The 19,904-nt window shown below is 41.6% G+C and overlaps 1 protein-coding gene across 1 annotated transcript in view; it reads right to left on the bottom strand.

Annotated features, from left to right (window-relative positions):
- The window catches only part of adamts18 (ADAM metallopeptidase with thrombospondin type 1 motif, 18), a 93,822-nt gene extending 77,740 nt beyond the window's left edge, over positions 1–16,082 (bottom strand). The window contains exons 1-3 of the mRNA XM_036136280.1: positions 15,520–16,082; positions 15,160–15,241; positions 13,602–13,915 (exon numbers count right to left, since the gene is read on the bottom strand). Of these exons, the coding sequence (XP_035992173.1) occupies positions 13,602–13,915; positions 15,160–15,241; positions 15,520–15,621 (498 nt within the window). The 5' untranslated portion in view covers positions 15,622–16,082. The remainder of the gene's footprint in view (positions 1–13,601; positions 13,916–15,159; positions 15,242–15,519) is intronic.
- Between the last annotated feature and the right edge of the window lie 3,822 nt (positions 16,083–19,904).

Below are 19,904 nucleotides of genomic sequence, written 5' to 3' on the forward strand. Positions count from 1 at the left end.
GTTTCCCAGAGCCTCTACCAGAAAGAAACCAGATTACATTTCATATGTTTTACTTGTATTACTGTTAAAGAAGGCATAGATGAAACGATATAACTAAATGTTTTTTTAAAACATGCCAAACTTCTTCACAGTTTACCTTTTCACCATCTTACAACTGCTACACTCAGTGAAGTGCTAGAGCGACAATAGTGGGTCAGGTTTGATCTATGAGCACTGTTTGTTAAAGCTACAGCATTCACTTGAATACTTCAACACTGGCCATTAATCTTGTGTGAGAAAGACTTTGCACATGGTAAGAAAGAACACAGAAGCACACACACACACACACACACACACACACACACACACACACACACACACACACACACACACATACTGTCTGTTTTTTCTCCTCCATTCATGCACACACCATCCCATATCCATCCACGCTGGGAGCCTGACCCTCCTCTCCTGCTGGCATCTAACAGCGGGCACTACATCACTGTCAGCATCCAGACCACCAGGGAAAACCTCCGGGCCACTCTCCTACTGTAGCACTGAGCCCTGAGCTCCCAGTCGTGGAATTATGGCCAAGCAAGGGAAGCAAATTGTGGAGGCGAGACATTCCAATTTGTTGGCCTTTGGAGAAAGTGGACAGGTACAAATGGCCCAAGAGCTGTCTGGGAATCAGTCACTTGAGGGTCTTTTACCTTTGCAAAAATCCAAAAGATGTGAAGCAAGCTGCTAAACACAACAAACGGCATTTGTGTTTTCATTCTTTGCCATGTGGATCCCGTTTAAAATCCTGTAGTCACATACAGCCCTACACAGTAAATTTTTGTCTTAGTAAAATTTAATGAGATTGAAGAAAATTTACTCAGAAACGGATAACATTTGGTCCCTCTCAAAAAAAATTTTTTTAATTTGAGTCAATTTTACATAGACACATTTCCTGTGCACGCTACAGAAAAACAACATGAGAAAATTACCTTGCGATTTACACATTTTGTCAGGTAAAGACTGCAAACTTTAAAGTGTTTTACTGAGATTTTACAAGACAGACCAAGACAAAGTGGCACATAATTGCAAAGTGAAGTGAAACTATTAGCATATTTTTTATACAATCTGAAAAATGTCAGGTAATTGCATTGAGTGCATGTAATCTGATAACCTGACTCTAGCCAGATTGATATCGCTCCGCCTAGCTCCACCTAGCTCCACTCACATCCATCTGGGACATCTCCCATAGAGAGTGATTTCTCCAACCAATTTTATGGTCTGGCCAATCAGGATGCAGGGCTGGAGTTTCATAGATGTGACGTAGTGGAGAAGCGACCGTGACGTGAGACAGACATCAATGGCGGCTCGCATCGAGGAAGCAAGCGTTAACATTGATGCTGCTATTTCTTCCGTGTTTTCCAATCTACCTAATATTGTTTCATTAAAAGAACATCAGAGAACAGCTCTGAAGGCTTTTGTTGGTGGAAACAATGTTTTCGCCCTTCTCCCGACCGGATTTGGCAAGCTAACCATATTAGGAGGCCTTTAGTCCTCGACGCAGTGGCCCTGGATCGACTCCGACCTGTGGCGTTTTGCCGCCTGTCTTCCCCCCTCTTCCTGTCAGCTCACTGTCAATAAAACGCGTGCCACTAGAGCCGCAAACACATTTAAAAAAAAAAAAAAAGTTTTGTTTTTTCCTGCATCGCTCTCACAGCGTCACGGGTTGGCTTCGGTGTGAGTGGTTGAAATAGTATGTTGATAATGATGACAGACAAGTGGCTTATCCAATCATATGCAAGGATTGTTGATAAGGCCCAGCCTTCAGTAAAGGCAATTCCTATGGATCTGTCCCAGATGGATGAGTGGAGCTAGGCGGAGCAAAATACATCTGGCTAGAGTCAGGTTAGTAATCTGATACCACTAACTAAAATCCAGACTGTAGATATTTAGTCTCAATGTAAATCCTACTGCCTTAGAGCATTTTAGTGAGCTTTAGTGAACAAACACCATCAAGAAAACTGGAGGTTGATAGCAGATTTAGGTTGTAAAACAATATCCCAAGTTTTGAAGATCTAACAGGGAAATTCTTTTGTCTGGAAATGGAAAGAGTATGGGACATTTATTAACCTAACGATGCATAGCTGTCCACCATTACTGACAGGTCAAGCTAGCAGACTGATGCATCGGTCAAACAAGTGAAACAGTGAAGAAACCTATGGTATCTGTGGGATGAGCTCCAGAGAGCCACATCTCAGGTGGGATCTGCTTACAGGAAAACTATTAGTCCCACGCTAAAGGAGGAGTGGGAAGAAGAAACCATTTTGTATGTATGTATGTATGTATGTATGTATGTATGTATGTATGTATGTATGTATGTATGTATGTATGTATGTATGTATGTATGTATGTATGTATGTATGTATGTATGTTTGACCTTGTCACACAATTCTCACTGTGATTCAGAGAGGCAAAACACAGATTTTATGGCACACAAGAAAACCATTTACCTTTTTTCCTTCCACATCACAACTACGCACTACTGTTTTGGTCCATAGCATTAAACCCCTCTGCAATGCATTGAAATGCATAGAAGTTGGATGCTGTAAGATGACAAAATGTGAAAAGGTTCCAAGGGTATGAATACTTTGTTAAGGCAGTGCAAAGAACCGTTTCTGTTGCAGAACCATTGCACGGCTTTTTCTCAGATAATTTTGAGATGCATAATTAAACTGAGATGCTGTGGTCCAAACAACAGTTCCAGAAACAAATGTTTCTCAGCTCTTGATTAATCCCTCTGCACTGTGTTCTGCAGCCTCAAACCTCATCAAGCATCAATAACAAGCCCTGGGAAAAGAGCAGGGGCTCTCTTCACACCACAGGGAGCCCCTCAGAACTCCCCGCTTACAGCAGTCACTGCTGGTTGCCACAACACGCGGCACCGTGTCAACGACGGCCGTCACACTGCAGGTTTGATCTGAGCAGCCTGAAAGGAAGACAGAGGTTGGAGGAGGTGTGTATAAGGGACTATTTCAGCAGTCTTTTTTGTCTCCTACGTGAGTTTCCTGGCACACATTCAAGCTGTAAATTATGGTGCAAGGACGGGCTGTTATCACTACATGACGTCTCCCTCTTTACATCTCTGATCAGCAGAAACCAGCCCCTTAAAACAATCATCTGTACAATTAACATACTCTCCAGGATTCAAACATGAGTCCTGAGTAACTGGATCAGCAGGGAGAGTGCTATCAGATCACTGAGAACACATTCAGATGAGGTCAAACCTCTAAGACAAATTCATTCCCATTTTTCAAGCTGCCTAATGTCGTGTTCATACCAGGCACTGACAGTCATCCAGTCGCAGGATATACAGATTCTGAACTCCATCAAGGCTTATTGTGGCTTTCTTTTGATAACGAGTTTTATTTAACCCCTTCCTGGTATACTGATCATTAAAGATTATATTTAGTCAGGCTTAAGTAGGTCACCAGGAAGCTGTCATTAACTTGGCCTTCATTTTAGAGGTAATTTGAAGCTAACTACACCCTATAGTGGTCACCCTTATTGTAAAATGTGCTGTGTCAGATTCTGAGCTGTCATCTGCCTGTAAACAAATCACTGTAGCTCTGTGGACCCGTCTGTGAACCTCCTGAAGTTTGCAGATGACACCACTGTCACTGGCCTAATCTAAGACATACGAGTCTGCATGTAGACGGGAAGAAGATCCAAAGGTGGCAGTCAGAACCATCTTGAGCTTAAAACGGTCAAGAATGTGGAGAAGACGGTGTAGTTCTGGAGCACTCCCCCAACACTGTCTTCCCTCACCATCCTCAACAGCGTTGTCTACTGTGGCTCACTTTCGATTCCTAGAAACCACCCGTTCTCTGGTCCTCACACATACTGTTCAGAAGAAGGCCCAGCAGACACTGCACTTTCTGTGGCTACTGTAGAAGAACAACCTTGCACAGGTAATCTTCTACATTGCCATCATTCAGTCTCAGCTGTAAAAAAAAAAAAAAAAAATCCATCACTGTGTGGTTTGGCTCATGCACAAAACAGGACAGGTCCAGATTGCAATGGATCAACAGGACTGACCTTTCCTCCATCCAGAACTTCGTATATGTCAAAGTCCAGGCCCGCTGGATAGTTATTGCCAGCCCGTGTGATTATATAACTAATTACTATTAGAACTGGCCTGGCGGGATATTGCATGCCCAAAAATAATACTACAAGTCCCATAATGCACTCCATGTGCATTTGGTGAGCATGAGTCCCGCCTCATTTGTTCATCAGCAGCCTTAATCCAATCCAACTTTGTTTATATCGTATTTTAAATTACCAAAGGGACCAAAGCGCTGTACGAGATACATAAAAAACATTTAAAACATTAAAATGTCATTGTAAAGAAACAAACATAAAACACAGAAATGGAATATTAAATGGAACAGCCCAAGTGGCTCGAGATCAGATCAGGTGGGCCTTCCTCCCAACCACACCCCTCCAGGTCTCACTGTCATTGCCCACATGATTGTTGAAGTCCCCCAGAAGAACAAGGGAGTCCCCAGGAGGGGCACTCTCCAGTAACCCCTCTAAGGACTCCAAAAAGGGTGGGCAATCTGAACTGCTGTTTGGCAAATAAGCACAAACAACAGTCAGAACCCGTTCCCCCAAACGTATGCGGAGAGAGGCCACCCTCTCTTTCGCCGGGGTAAACCCCAACGTACAGGCACCAAGATGAGGGGCAACAAGTATGCCCACTTCTGCTCGGTGCCTCTCACCAGGGGCAACTCCAGAGTGGAAGAATGTCCAACCCCTCTCGAGGAGACTGGTTCCAGAGCTACGCGTCAATGTAAGTCCGACTATCTCTAGCCAGAACCTCTCAGCCTCGCGCACTAGCTGCAGAGTTGTTTGTGGATGTAAATGGAAAAGCTGTTTGTCTTTCTGTGTAGAGAAAGAGAGTGTGGCTGTGATGAAAGAACACAACATAAGACGATTCTGTTTGTCCAGCGACACACACATATCTGGGTGAGCAACTGTTCTCTTTGATGATGTTTAACAAAAAAACTAAATCCCGCAGGAGTTGTGTCCCTGATTAACACCTTCACTCAAACCTGAGGATTTCCTCAGCTCAAACATGTCCTAACTCCCAATATCGATGAACTTGTTTCCCAGACGAGACGCCAAGGATCTGGCTCAGACCAGTGAGCATCCCGTAAAGGCAAACTGAACGCAGACTGTGTGTCTGCCACTGACTGCTGCTCGACTGACAGCTCCTGCTGGGATGCTGGCAAGTTTTTATTTGCATGCAGAGGAGGTAACTCAGATCACTTCACACAGGGTGCGTTTTAATACCATGCGTTAGCAGTTGTGCTTTAATGAGCCCATTTGTTTCTGAATAAGACAGGACGGATGTCAATGGTAGGCTTCATCTGGATTTCAATGCAACTCTGTTCTGGGCCACTCTATCTGGAGACTGTGGCTCAGTGGGTGGCTGTCTTGCAATCAGAGGGTTGTGGGTTTGATTCCTGATTCCTGCCTACCATGAGAGCAATTGGGTGAATGTGGCTATCGTATGAAGTGCTTTGCCTACTCCGCATACCCAGAACCCGAACCAAACACGGAGAAGCAGCATTTAGTTCCTACACTCCACTTATCTGGAACAAACTTCCAGAAAGTTCCAGAGAGTTCTTTTAAATCAAGATTAAAAACACATTTGTTTAGGATTGCCTTCGATTGCTCCAGTTAAACAGTTTTACTGAAACATCATTAGCTCAACTTAAGAGTCCAACTGATTTTAATGTTTGCTTTTAGTTTCTATTTTTCCATGTTCTATTTCGTTTTCTACATTTTATTCCTATTGCTTTTATTCTGTTTTTTTTTTTCATTGTATTTTAATCATGTAATGCACTTTGCATTGTCTCTGTACTGAAATGTGCTATACAAATAAATTTGCCTTGCCTTGCCTTTGAGTGGTCAGTAGGACTAGAAAAGCCCTACAAAAATTAAGTTTATTTACAATTCCATATATGGACCTTATGCAACTCATGACCTCTTAAGCTTTTTTTATATACATTTTCTAATAAATGTGAAGTGGAATGACAAGGAAATATGATTTTCAGCATTTTTGTGCAAAGTGTGGCTGGCACTCATTCAGGCCCATTTCCCTCAAACTAAAATTCTGCACAACCGATAACCAGCCTTCGGAAGATACCTACGTAGTAGCCAGAGTCCCCTTGCATGTCATTTAATCTCAGCATAAATCCAGCTGTTCAGTGAAGACCTTAGAGGTTTGTTAGACAGCATTTGAGAACAAACGAACAAAAGTTATCCAAAAAAAAAAAAAATGTAGAGGACATAACGATTGTGTGTAATAAAGGGCTCTGGTTATTTAAAAGTAAAACGTAACGTTTTAGATTACATGCAAAAGGCTTTTATGGGGAGGCAAATTAACACTGCACTTTACTGTGAACACGGCATCACCAAGGACCCACTACCACCATGTTGGCAGCATCATGAACTTTGGACGATGGAGAACTCTCTTCAGCTGGCCCCTTTTCCACGGGTTCCACTTGGTTTGAGCATTTTGATTACGGGTTGTTGTTTTTTCGCTGACTTTTTTCACCTCCTCAGGAGGTAGTTAACCGGAGTTGGGTAGGGCTGAAATGTGAAGTGAACACACTGCTGTTCACTGATTGGTCAAGTACGAGGAGAAACGAGAAGTTTTTTACTGAGGAAATGCAAGGAAAAGTTCAACTAAAGAGCAACGGCATTTATATTAAAGGAGTATTGGGCAAGTTTAAAAGTTGAATATTATTTTTATTTTCTTTCTTACACATGCTCTTACTGTTGCCCAACATGTCGAATGAGCTGCAGTCCACTATAGCAAGATCGAACCCAAAGAACATACTGGCGAATCAGCGATGCACAAATATCCAATATTCACCCTACAAATATAATTTGAGTGCCGTCAAAAGTCCATGGTTTTGCATCATCGTTCTTATCATCATTTTCACCTTAGCTGAAGCAAAGACCTCCTCATAAAGCCCTAAATTTGGGCTCTGTAAAGCAAAATTTGGAGCAGAACAGACCCAGGAGCCAATTTTCTCTTAGCTTACTTTCCCTTAACGTTCATGTACCCTGGCCATTACGTCAGGAGACGCTGAGCTGTAACATCTCCCCCTGCATCAGGTTTTACTTTGGTTTCGTTCAGAAGGTGGCTGAGTGTGGAAAAGACTCTCCCTTACAAGAATTAAAAGCTGAGATTTTTAGCAATGAAAAGCTAGCATAATTAAAATGGATTTCACGCAGATGGACTTCCACATTTTATCGCTGACATGAGGAAAGGACAGCACCAGTCCAGAGTAAAATTAGCTGTTCTTGTCATAAACCTGTGGTCATCTTAATTACACTGTAAAACTGTGCAATAATCCATTCAAATCCAGAACTAGTTTATAACAATCACAGATAATAATAAATAAAGCCTGAGAGATGTGACCAAAACAACCATTAAATCACACATGTATTGTTTGTTAAGATTCTATTAATGATCCAAGCTGTCACTGTTTTTTTTTTTCATTTCTGGCACAGAAGATCAATGGTTATAAACCCTAACATATAAAGTTAAATTGCTGATTAACTTCCTCTTTCAAAACAAATGGCTCTAGACAGACATTGGTTATTGTATACAGTTAAAGGTAACTGAACATATGGCCTGTGAGCTATTTAAAACTGTTAGTTATTTAAAACGTATTTCAATTTCATAGCATTTTCTTTCCACAACACTCCATACTATAGTTTCTTGTAATTAAAAAAGTAATATCTCCCATCCAAGGCCTTTTCTACAATCTACTCTGGATGACAGAAAAAACGTATATTGATAAAATGTAAATAATATTGTTTAATATCAATAATTATCAAAAAAAACTCTAAACATGCAGCCCTGGCCATGTTATGCAGTTGCTTAGGGGTATTTTTAAATGAGGAACAGTTTTTTTAAAAAGCGGAAAAAAGAAGTGCTGTATTAACTCTTTGAAGGGGGCAGAGCTTGTTGACAAAGCGTTCCTGGGTCTGTGTTTGTGATTGGTTGGGAGGATGTAATGACTGTAGTGTTAACCTTCATGATAGGCTAGAATGCAAAAAGAAGAAAAAAAACGTTCTCCTATTGAACTTTTTATTCACCCTTTGTCTTTCTATCACACCACAACTCTATTGATTGATATATATTGTTATTGAATTATCGTTTGGCCCTAACCCTGGTCATTTAAACTATGGTTAGAAAAATACCTTGGTTCCTAGAAAACCCAAACTGAGATGAGCAACAATTGATGTAATAAGACTTGCAGCAGTAAATGCAAGTTCCACAAAGTTTTAATTAAGGGAAGGACTAATCAATACACCCCCAAAAAATCAGATTTATGCCACTTCTATGTAATACAAATTTTTTCAAAGCACCCACTGTCTGAATGGTCATGTCGCAGTTTATCCGTCTTTCACGTCACTCTCCTGTCTCTCACTACATCCACAAACAGTAGTAACAGTTAACAAAATTTACTGAACGCTTCAAGAAACAATTATATTCATCATTATTTCCGCAAACAGTTCTGTGACATCTCCTTCTGTTACCTGCGCATGCGGGTCATGAACCACTCAGTCGTATTTAATGGTAATATGAACGGCCACCTCAAAAATCTCAGCAAAAAATCGGAATTCAGCATCAATACCCACAGTGTGAAAGTAGCCTTAGTGTCTCAAGCAGAGGTGGTTCAATATCATCTCTTAAACCAACCCTGGACAGTTTCTTCCACCTTACTTCTTCTGCTTTGGCACACAAGCATTGAAAAGTCATTAGAAGATGTTTTGCACGGTGTATCAATGTCAGGGCTCAGGAGGTGGAAGCAGAAAACAAATGCATGCATTTGCTCTTGTCTGACTCCAGACCTGACCGCTCAGTTCCCAGGGAGCTCAACCTGTCTCTGACTTGGCCCGTTGGGGCCTGGGAAAAGGTCACAGTAAAAAATCATAGTGGGCTCTTCCACAGTCAGGCAAACAGCAAACCTAGGAGGGTAGGGTATTTCAGTTACCAAGACTGACAGCTGCATCAGAGCAGTAAACCTTGAATTTATTCAAGACATGTATCGTAGCAATGGCCAGGGTGCCTCAGATATATATTCTGAACTTAAAAAGGGCCTGGCAGTGGAGGAGTCAGACCTGCCCTGGTCTCCCCAGAAGAATCCTACCCTGGCAGGGGGGCTGGGGGACCAGAGGGGAGCTGTAAATCACTCCCGTTTTCTGCGTTTACTGAAGTACTGAGCAGCTCTGAACTTGTTCCACATAGTAAAAACCTGTGTGGTTGACACCCACCAACCCCCAAACAACCAAGCAGGGAGGATTGGGGTCAAGCAGCGTGACGACCTCAGATGTGAGGCCCAAAGAAAGAAAAGACCCCCACCACCAGCTCCCCAATGCACTTCTCTTACACACCGCAGAGCAATAGGTCTGAAATGACATCCTTTCATCTCTCAGGCAAAACCAAGAATGACAGCTTTATTTGGGCGGAAAGGCGTGAGTGAGATGCTTCCTAAAGACGGGGTGTGTGAAAAACAAAGAACACTCTCGGCTATCGCTGAGGATTTACAGTAGAAAATCCCACGTTGTCATCAATCCATCTAGCTCAGCTCTTAATACCACCTTGCCCTACTCTTCATTTCAACAGCTTCCATCTGTTTAAAGGAAAGACTCACTATGGTTCAGCCCAGTAGCTGGAGCTGACGACTCTGTTGTTACAAATAGTGAGCCAGGTTCAGGAACCCTATTACAGACTCCAGCCCCTCTTTCCTCTTCGTTGTTGAAAGAAGACAATAAAAACAAAGATCAGAGACTCTCCTTTTCTCTACACCTTCCCCTCTTCTTCACAACCCTTTGACATCGCTCTCAGTAAAGAAAGTGATGGACTCGTCGCTCTCTGTAAAGAGACCATCCAGACTCCCCGGGAGCTTCAACCCCAGACAATAAATTTGCATTGCTCTTGTACAATACTTTCACTCTCTCTCTCTTCAGCACAGCGCTCCCACCACAGCCTAGTTCTGATCACTTCTCATTCGCTACTTCAGCCTCTTTGCTTCTCTCTCCATTGGGCTTGGATTTCTTCTTTTTCTGACCCCCCTCTTCCACTGATGTGTCTTAATCCAAACTTAATCTTTATTTGATTTCATCAGAACACGCTCATCTGGTTCTTTTTCTCATTTGTTCTTGATCAAACATTGCTGCTGTTGACCAAAGCCTAGCACTAGATAAATAGAGTTCGGGGAGAGTGTCTCTTTCATTTGATATACTTGTTCTAAACATTGAACATTGAAGTCATATATTTACAAATTAGGCATGGGCCATTTGCCAATATCAAAGTATACCAAGGGTTACTGTTTCTGTGCTTTAAAATTATTTTGAAGAAAAGTTGTGGAGGGGGCAGAATTTTGGTTGGGCTATACGACCCGCAATGTGAAACAATGCTGCCCCTCCTGCAGATGATGCTTCATATAGCTGGTCAACTGGTTAAAACAGTTACGACACAAGTATACAACACTTTTCCTTCACAAGCAAGAATATTATGTGTTTATTTGGACATATGTTGGCCTGCACAGTGCTGAGGTTTCAAGAACGTTGTGGTGTTCTGTGTGGTGTTTGCATGTTCTTTGTGCATGCGTGGGTTCTTTCAAGGTACTCCGTCATCCTGTCCTCGGGCGTGTGTGTACAGTGGTGGGCACAGCTAACCAAAAATGTTGCTTCGCAAACAAACATATTAGCTCCGCTACCATTGAACAGATGAAAAGTAAGGAAATTTGGGGAAGCTAATGCTAATAGCTAACTGATAAACGACAGTTGTCTGATTCACATGTCTTCAGACAAAAGATGCTGCACGCACACACACGGCGCACACACACGGCGCACACACGGCGCACACACGGCGCACACACACGGCGCACACACACGGCGCACACACGGCGCACACACGGCGCATGACGACTGTGCGCGGCAGTTTTAGATCAGGATAGATGACTTTTAAACTTTAGCTTTTATAGGGCAGTGGAGGCATTGAAAAGAATATTCTATCCCTCTGTGCCCAAGCAGCCGCGGTGTGAGAGTTTGAGTTGGAAGCTAGTGTTGCCAGTTCTTGCGGGAGAAACAAGCAACCAGCTTTATTACCTCTACCTTGTAGACAGTATAAATGAACAATCCCAAAGTCACTGATAATAAGCAGACCTGGCAACACTGCTGGAGGCCTGGAACAGTGCTGAGCATTTCCGGGGGTCCCTTTACCCCTCTGTCATCAGACTCTTTAACAAACGTGCAATAAATCATGACTTTCTGGGTTACTTATTTTTGTAACATGAATAAAATTAATATTGCTATATTTAAGGTGCACAATTTGTTATTAAAAAGAATAAATAATTATCTGTTTCAACATTTCTGTGTAGAAAAATGTTTTCCATTGTTCATGCTAAGTTTCTAAACTTAGCGTGTGTCTGGGAGTGTATGCATTCATGTTTCTTTTTTAGTGTCTGTGTTGCTCTGTGATTGCCTTGTGACCTGTCCGAGTTGTTCCCCACCTCACAGCCATTGACCACTGGAGGCAGCCACTAGTGGGTGTAGAAAGTGAATGAAAGTATAGATGGATGGAAGTTTATTAACCAACAAAAAATGGTATAATGGTGTTACTCTATAAATATTAGAATAACAAAAACATTCTGCACAATAGGCCATGTCCCCTTAACTAGTACAAAATATAGTGGGTATTTGGGTTTTATCTTTAGTCATGACAATTCAAACAACTGTAAATAAATGTGATATATATCATTACTATGTCTGTAATAACCAACAATTTATATTATTTTAGCTTTTTAAACGGTATTCTTTGTTTCTATGTCTTGAATAAAAGCATTTTGTTTCTGCGATACAGTAAATTTTGGTGTCTTTATTCATTGTAATCATAGCATGAAGCTCTCTTACTGGCTCATGCCTATTATAGATACCTCCCAGGTGACATTTTCACAAACACAGAAGAAAAGGCAAAAGCTGATGTGGAGCAAAAAACAGATAAAAACAATTGTACCAGCCCATTGAAATGCGATCACAACCTGATCTCATTGCGTCCTCACAGCACTTTTAAGAGTAAGGATCAGTGATTTATTTGTATTATTTTTTTTATTGTGATTGGAAGCAAGAAAAAATGAACAGGGCAATGCAAAGATTAGCAGTGCCAACCAGGAGGTCCAAACCTGACTTTGATTGCTGCAAACAAGGGGAGGGGCAGCGGCAGGGCAATCAGAGGACAAAAAAGCAGAGCAGGAGTAAGCACAGAAGGAAGGAGGTCGGAAGAGCTGTGGAAGCAGGATAGTAAATAAAGGCATGGCTTTTAGGGTGCTCTGACAGGTCCATCTGGTTCAGGCTCGTGTTAGATGTGTCAGGGAATGTGTGAGCTCCGCTGGCACCTCGAAAACCATAAATGACAGTGGAGGATCTTGTAATTACAGAGTCTCTGTGGTTTAAGGGGAAGTAGATTCTTGATTGGGACAAGTCGGAGTAAATCAGAGAGCAAGAGGAAGCTCCTGTCATGTCTAAGGAACAACTTGGAGCATCCAAAATTCTGTGATGGAAAATGTTCCTAATAGTTAGGTAATATTGATAAAATCTGCAATTGAAATAAGGAGTTCAAATCAGAATGTGATTAGTTGATATATATAAAATGTTGAAAAAGCCTCATCCATTGAAAGTTAGAAAAACTAAAGTGATTACAAAGAGAGATTACAAAGGATTAAATAAATGTTGTGAAAATGATCACTCAGAAGAATAATACAAAAAGTTCCTCTGCATTATTTAAATAGCATAACACCGGTCATCAATATTGGAGAAAATATGAGACATCAGCACAACATTTCGGGAACAGGAAATTTCTCCAAGATTATGAAAAAAGAAAAGATAGAAACTGATCAGGGACAATAGCAACAGATCGACAGAGTCACAGAAAGAGGTGCATGAATTTCAGACTAGGACCTGGTGTGTTCTACATGAGAAGAAAATCTTCTTTACTCTCCACAGGCCGGGTGTGGAGAATAAAAAGGTAGGAGTGTAAAACATTTGACTTTTCTTTGATAGAACGTACCCAGCCAGGTCTAGCTAAAAGCTCCCATAACCATGTGGGATGTTTTATGGTCTGATGAAAGCAAACCATCAAGTTATGGGCAAAAGATCCAAAAGGTAAGGTTGCCCCAAAAACAACACTGAGCGCCACCAAAAGAACATTTGTACTAAAGTACAGCATAATGTTAATTTTTCAGCATCACTGAGTAAAAGCACACAAAGGGAAATTCAAAAGTTTGGCCACAGTCCGGAACTACTGTAGGCCACCTGAAGAGGGCATCACAATCTGACAGAGTTTGAGAAAATGCTCACGCTAGAGTGGGCAAATATTACCATGACAACATATGGGATGCTGACAGACTCCAACCAAAGAAGGATGAATCCAAAAACATGCAATAGAATACGACTGCTTTAGAAAATCAATGCACACAATGACTGCGACATTTTTCCACCTGACAACGTTGGGCCACAGCTCAGTGGAGCTCACTTACCAGTCCAGAACACGTTGATATGGCGGCCGAGGAGGCTGACAGGTTGCGAATAAATCCCTGATACAGGCAGTGGTGAAACCCCGCGTCGCCCGTCACCGTGGAGATGCCGTCCGAGCCGACCGTCTGCACGGTGAACCCCGGGCCGACCACAGAGGATGGAAGCAGTTCCAGGTGCATGTCGTGCCCAAAGGCAGAGAGCTGATAGTGCAAGGAAGGAGACAGGGACCTCCTGCTGCGACGGGTCCTCCTGGTCACATCGTGCGTCAGGTACGCGCCGTCCGAGTCCACCTCCACCGGAGTTACAAACACGTAATCTGAAAGAACGGGAAGTAGGAATCAAGTCAGAGTTCCACAGCACAACACCATCATGTAAAAACCAACACAGCGTAGCTCATAACTGCGAAGTGTAGAGAACAAGATAAGTAGTTGTCACAGTTTTTTTACAAACAGATTTTTGAAAAATTCATTAGATGTTTATTCTCGGAAACCCCTAAATTAAACCCCGTGCAACCAACTGCCTTCAGAAGCCACCTGATCAGCAAATACGTTCTATCAGTGCATTTGGATACAAGTATAACTACAGCTGTTCTGTGAAGGCCGCAGAGGTTCATAAGAGAACATTAGGTTGCACATTTATTTAACTTTTACTAGTGGCCCAGACCACACCCAGCCTATTACCTGTGTACTCTGAAAGACTGGTCTTTCAAAAGGGTGGAAAGAAGTAAACCATTGTTAAAAACAAGCCACAAGAGGTCCTGTCTGAAGTTCTCCACAAGCCATGTAGGGAACATAGAAAAAATGTGGAGGAAGTTATCTGGGTTTTTTTTGATTTCAAGACTTTCAAGAAATGAAACTTTAAACAAAACGCTATGTTCAGTGGGAAAACTAACACTGCGCATCACCATGATAAAACATAGAGGCGGCTGCATCATGCTGCGGGGATGATTTTATTCAGCAGTGAGAGTTGTTGCGGAAAAAGATGGAGCTCCATTCAGGTTCTCCCACTATGGGGGTAGGTGGACCTGATAGACACCGTAAAACCCCAAAGCTGTGTTGGAGGTACTGTGCAAAGCTTCAAAAGGCTACAGCGCTTTCCTGATTTTTATTGTTTCTTCCACTACACATAAACTCCTAATAAAAGTTTGTGGTTCTAACTTGCCAAAATGTGGGAAAAAAAGGCTCCAGGGGGGTGAATTTATCCCAATAACCCACACAATCTAAGCAGCACATAGGTACACAACACATGATTTCATTGTGTTTCCTCTCTTTTTAGAGGTAAATCCTTCAGTGCTGGGAGCCTGGGAGTGATGTTGGGACTAAGTCCAAATGTAAATCATCTAAATAATCTTTAAACGACAAAGCAGCCAAGAGAGAACCCTTGAATGGGTTCTGCACTAACCGCGTTTCAGACTGAATGGATTCAATGGAGATGCAAACTTGTCTCAACTGTCCTCTTTGGGAACCGCCGCTCCAAGTTCATCCCCATTCTCTCTACAAGCCGGTGGAAGAGCGCCAGCTGGAAGGCAACATCCACAGATGTCAAAAGACGAGCACTCACCGTGATTTAATCCGTGGCTACGGCTGGAGGAATAGCTGGCCGTGACGGAGTGGGAGGCGTGTGTGCAATAAATGTGCAGAGTCTGCAAAAAAGAAGAGAGGGAAAAGAGCCATCAGTGGACAGGTAGCAACAGGTAGGGAGCAGTGCTGCAAACTGGATGCCAGAAAGCGGCGATGAATGGAGTTCCTCTGTTGCAACATGAGTTACACTTGAGCTTAATTTTGGCATCACTTTTCAACACAACGACTGACAACTACGGAGAAGACGCCACTTTGCGGCTGGCAAAAAAAATAATGTTTGCTTCGTTCCACGTTTACGCGTCCTGAGTAAAACAGTGAGAAAGAACTCTTGCCGACATGCCTTGACGATGTTCCAAGTCAAGAAGGTGGAGAGAAACTTGACTGGGGCGCAGCCGACCAGCGGGATGGGTAAAGTCCATATCAGTAGAAAAAGGCAGTCCATAATGATGGCACGCGGGCAGACGCACCTCCGAGGTTACCTCCGAAAAGAGCGCAAAAGCGAAAGCGAGCGGCGGCAGCGCATAATGCAGTTAAGGCGCATTGTTTGGCGGCTCTGTTCTGCCGCTGCGCTCCGCACTGAGCGCTCAGGTGAAGTCCGCAGCGGAACAGCGGTCAGGAGCGCTCATGTGTACGTGGGAGTTTTCGGAGTGAGATTGTGCGTGTCTTTAATGAGGAGCGGAGTGCCGTGGTGCGGGTTGCCGCGGGAAGAAGCACCGCCTGGGAAGCAGCGCTCAGTCCGGCTGCGGGTATCGGCGTGCAGGATGGTCCATAAGTCAGCTGCAGGCAGCCAATCAGCTCGCAGCATCCTTTACCACGCCAAGATGAAAGAAAAGAGATTCTCCTCCTGGCAGCGAAAACTACGAACGCCGCCCTCGCATGCAGCTCGAGAGTGTATCTTTTTACACTCAACGTTCAACATGAGGATAATAACTTTGGAGGTTTATTTCTACTCCTCAGATGCTGATAGAAACTGAAAATATACTTTTGTAAGTTCCTTCTATAGGTTCCTGCGTATATGCTTATCTTAATCTAATAATAAGGACAACTAAACAGAATAAGCATTAAACCAGAACCATAGAATTGGTGTCCAGTGTATATAATAAGGATGTCGGGTAAATCTGTATTTTCGCTGGGAATTTTTGCTAGAATGAATGGACAAATGAATTAAATACATAAATGTAAAAGAGTTTACTCTGAGACTTAGCTCCCTAAATTCTTAACAAAATAATATTCACCCTGTGGTATTTCAGGTGTTACTTTGTCCCATTCCTTTTGAAAACGTGTTCATGTACAAGTACAATTACAATTTGAACTTTTTCCTCCATATTTTCCTGTAACGTAAGCAGGGCCGGACTATCCATAAGGGCCAGTGGGCCAGTGCCACCAACCATGGGGGGGGGGGGGGGGGGGGGGGCACCACATGACACATGCTTTAAAAATATATTTTTCATAAATTGTTATATTATTCACTTGAAATTGTTGAAAGACCATGCATTATTCGTTTTGTGAACACTGATGTCACAATAATAATAAATGATAAATAAATCAAGATTTTTTTGATTTCAACATTTTAAAATGAGATATATGAGATATTTGAATATTGCTCACTGCTCATATGCCTACATGTAGTTGTGTAAGTTAGTAAATAGTAAATTACATTACAGAAATCCCCTTCATAATGTCTGATGTTTTTGACCGGAGGACAGCATGGGGGGGGGGGGGGGGGGGGGGGGGGGGGCTTTGAGGTATATTGCCCAGGGGCACCACATTGTCTTAATACGGGCCTGTATGTAAGTGTATTACGAAGCAGTGCAAGTGTACTTAAGAAGTGGAAAGAAAACAACTCATATTTTTAGTTAAATCTGAAAGGTGTGCCACGCCTTTGTATGCAACCCAGTTTGAACATGTGGAGGAAAGTTCTCTGGTCAGGAAACACAAAATTACAATGAGTTCTATGTGTGGCAAAAAAAAATGAAAATAAAAATAAAACTTGCACCAAAGATTCCCACCATCTCCATGGTAAAAGAGTGGTGGGAATCTTTGGCAAGTATTGCAAATTGATGAAATGCCATGTTGTCATAATCTCTGCAACTGCCTACAGACTGTCCCAAAAGGAAACAATGCAGGGGTACCTAAGGAGTACTCATCCACTAACCAAGCTTGAATGTTAAACATACCTTAATAGGATTAAATGTTGGTGTACCAAACAAAAGATGTAACTGGAAACCTGGTAAATTCTACTAACAATACTGCAGGGTTCAACAAACAGACTGGAAACTCTGATGTTTCTAAAGAAAATAGGATAAGACACTCTGTTAAGGCTGTTTTAGTCTGAGTATTTGTTGCCTTACTTGTACACATGTCAGATCCTATAAGCCATGTTTTATCTTCACATGCTGAAAGAGTGCAAGAAATTCGTAAAGCTCGGTCCCTGATGACATCGGTGTGACATAATGAGATCCATACTGATTAGCCCATGAAAACAATTCATTCTCAAAAAGAAGTACAAGGCAAATAAACTTTGGCACACGGAGACAATAAGAAACATCAATCACATTTTAAGACATTAGAAAGCAGGAATAAAAACTATAATATGAAAGGTACTTGTTGTATACAACTAACATTTTTTTTATCTCATATATACTGGTATTCTCAGTCCAAAGTTAGATACAAAGACGTTTTCCAAACTTTTGACCCAACAGTGTTGAAGGAATATCCTTTGCTCCTTTCCTCGGATGGGAAGCAGTATTAACTGTTATATTTAAGCAACCAAAATGGGCACAAATAAACCTTCACGACTAACAAGATATGTTCAATTTAAAGGGTAAACACACTGAACAGTGTACTCATTCTGCTTGTGATCAGATGATCTTGTTCAAGGCTAGATGTAGGAAGTCCATAATGTATAACTGTCTGCACAGATACATCTGGTCCATAGGATAATATTCTACAGCAGTGCAAGTTATAGTACAGCTAACATCTATTAAGAAGAGGATTTCCCCAATATAATGTGTTAATAATCATAACCGATTGAGCACAAAAAAAAATCAACTCATTACTTACTGACTTTTCAAAAGTAGACCAACTACTTTCTAAAACACACTGAACCCTCCATAAGCCATCTTTATATTGGGCTCAGAAGTTCTTAAAAAAAAGCCATTAATGTCAACCCACTTTGTAGGCCATGATAAATAAATAACTTAGCACAAAAATAAAAAAAATAAAACATAATTTGCAATTAACTACTGACCTATTGGCATCGCATAAGCAGCTGCTGATCGCTATAGAATATGTTGACATATATCACCTAGGTTTTTGTTAGACACAGCACTCTGAGGGTTTACCAACTATACTCTCCTTTGCTAAGAGTTTGCTAAATAATCTGTTTTTATTCGGTTTAGTTTGACCTTGTTGACCCTACCATACTCAGTGACAGAACAATTAGCTGGGGGTTTCCAGTGCATGCTCATTCCCCTGGCGTTCCTCCTTGCTGCGCGGTTCAAGTGTTCATGTAGCCAGTTAGCTTCGGTTTCAGCCGTTCATTGTAGCTCCGCTGCTCGCACCGGTATACTTTGAAAATAGCTGAGACTTGCGAGAAGAAAACTTTTCTGACAAGTTTTATAAGAAGAGGAAGGCATATCCAGAAGAAAAGAAGAAAAAGACAGAGTGTATTAAGAGATTCACACGATTGTCACAAAAGAACAGATAAGGATGGTCTGCGCCTGTTGTGCAGTTTATTACAAAAAGTGACTTGGGCATCTCTTTACCTACATTTCTGGCAAAAATCGTCCACTATACCTTTAAGGCATTCAATGTGAGATTCAATGTGAGATCTAGAAAACAGTCAGTAGATAAACGTAATCACCTTTATTAAGTCACTAAGTATCATGCAGATTTATGTACAATTATGCATTTATAAATAAAAAAAGAGGGAATGGATGACCTAAAAATACTATCTTCAGAGATCTTACTAATGTTTGAAAAAAAGTAAAATATATATATATATATATATATATATATATATATATATATGGCTTTGGTTGTTGATCTTTGTTTTTTTGTTACCGCCACCTGCTGGACTGAAGGTAAAGTGCCAGTTTCTGGACAACTTCCCCATTGGACATTAAACTGATTTATATCAATTACCTGCTGCCATGGGCTTAAAAGCCTCAGGCTTTCATTTACCCTGGAAAACTAAATTCTAGGGATTTAACTCCTCTGACTTTTAATGGAAAAAAGGGCTATAGACTCATTTTCACGCAACCATCCTTTGGGTTTACAGAGATGCAAAAAAAACTGAAGATTTCTAATTAGCAACAGATGATTGTACAAAAACACTGTATCAGAGGTCAGAGAAGAATAGGCTGACTGGTTCGCGACAGTAGAAAGACAAAAGAAGCTCAACTAAACACTCACTGCACTCTACCAACATAAAACAAATAGAATCAAGAAGCAGAGGGGCGACTGCAGCAGAAGACCACATCGGGTGACCCTTCTGTCAGCTAAGAACTGGAAACGGAGGCAAAGATTTGAACACCTAAACCAAAACTGGTAACAGATTTGAAATTACATCAAAGGAATTATTGTCAAAATCATCCCAGACAGGTTTTTATTTTTTATAAGCAGCAGTCAGAGCATGCAGAAGATAGCCAGAGCGTTCAGAATATATTTTGATTGGAGTAATGGGAAATCTATGTTTTATAAATTATGCATTGGTTGTTAAAT

Source organism: Fundulus heteroclitus, chromosome 4, assembly GCF_011125445.2.
Source record: "Fundulus heteroclitus isolate FHET01 chromosome 4, MU-UCD_Fhet_4.1, whole genome shotgun sequence".
Classification (NCBI taxonomy): Eukaryota; Metazoa; Chordata; class Actinopteri; order Cyprinodontiformes; family Fundulidae; genus Fundulus; species Fundulus heteroclitus.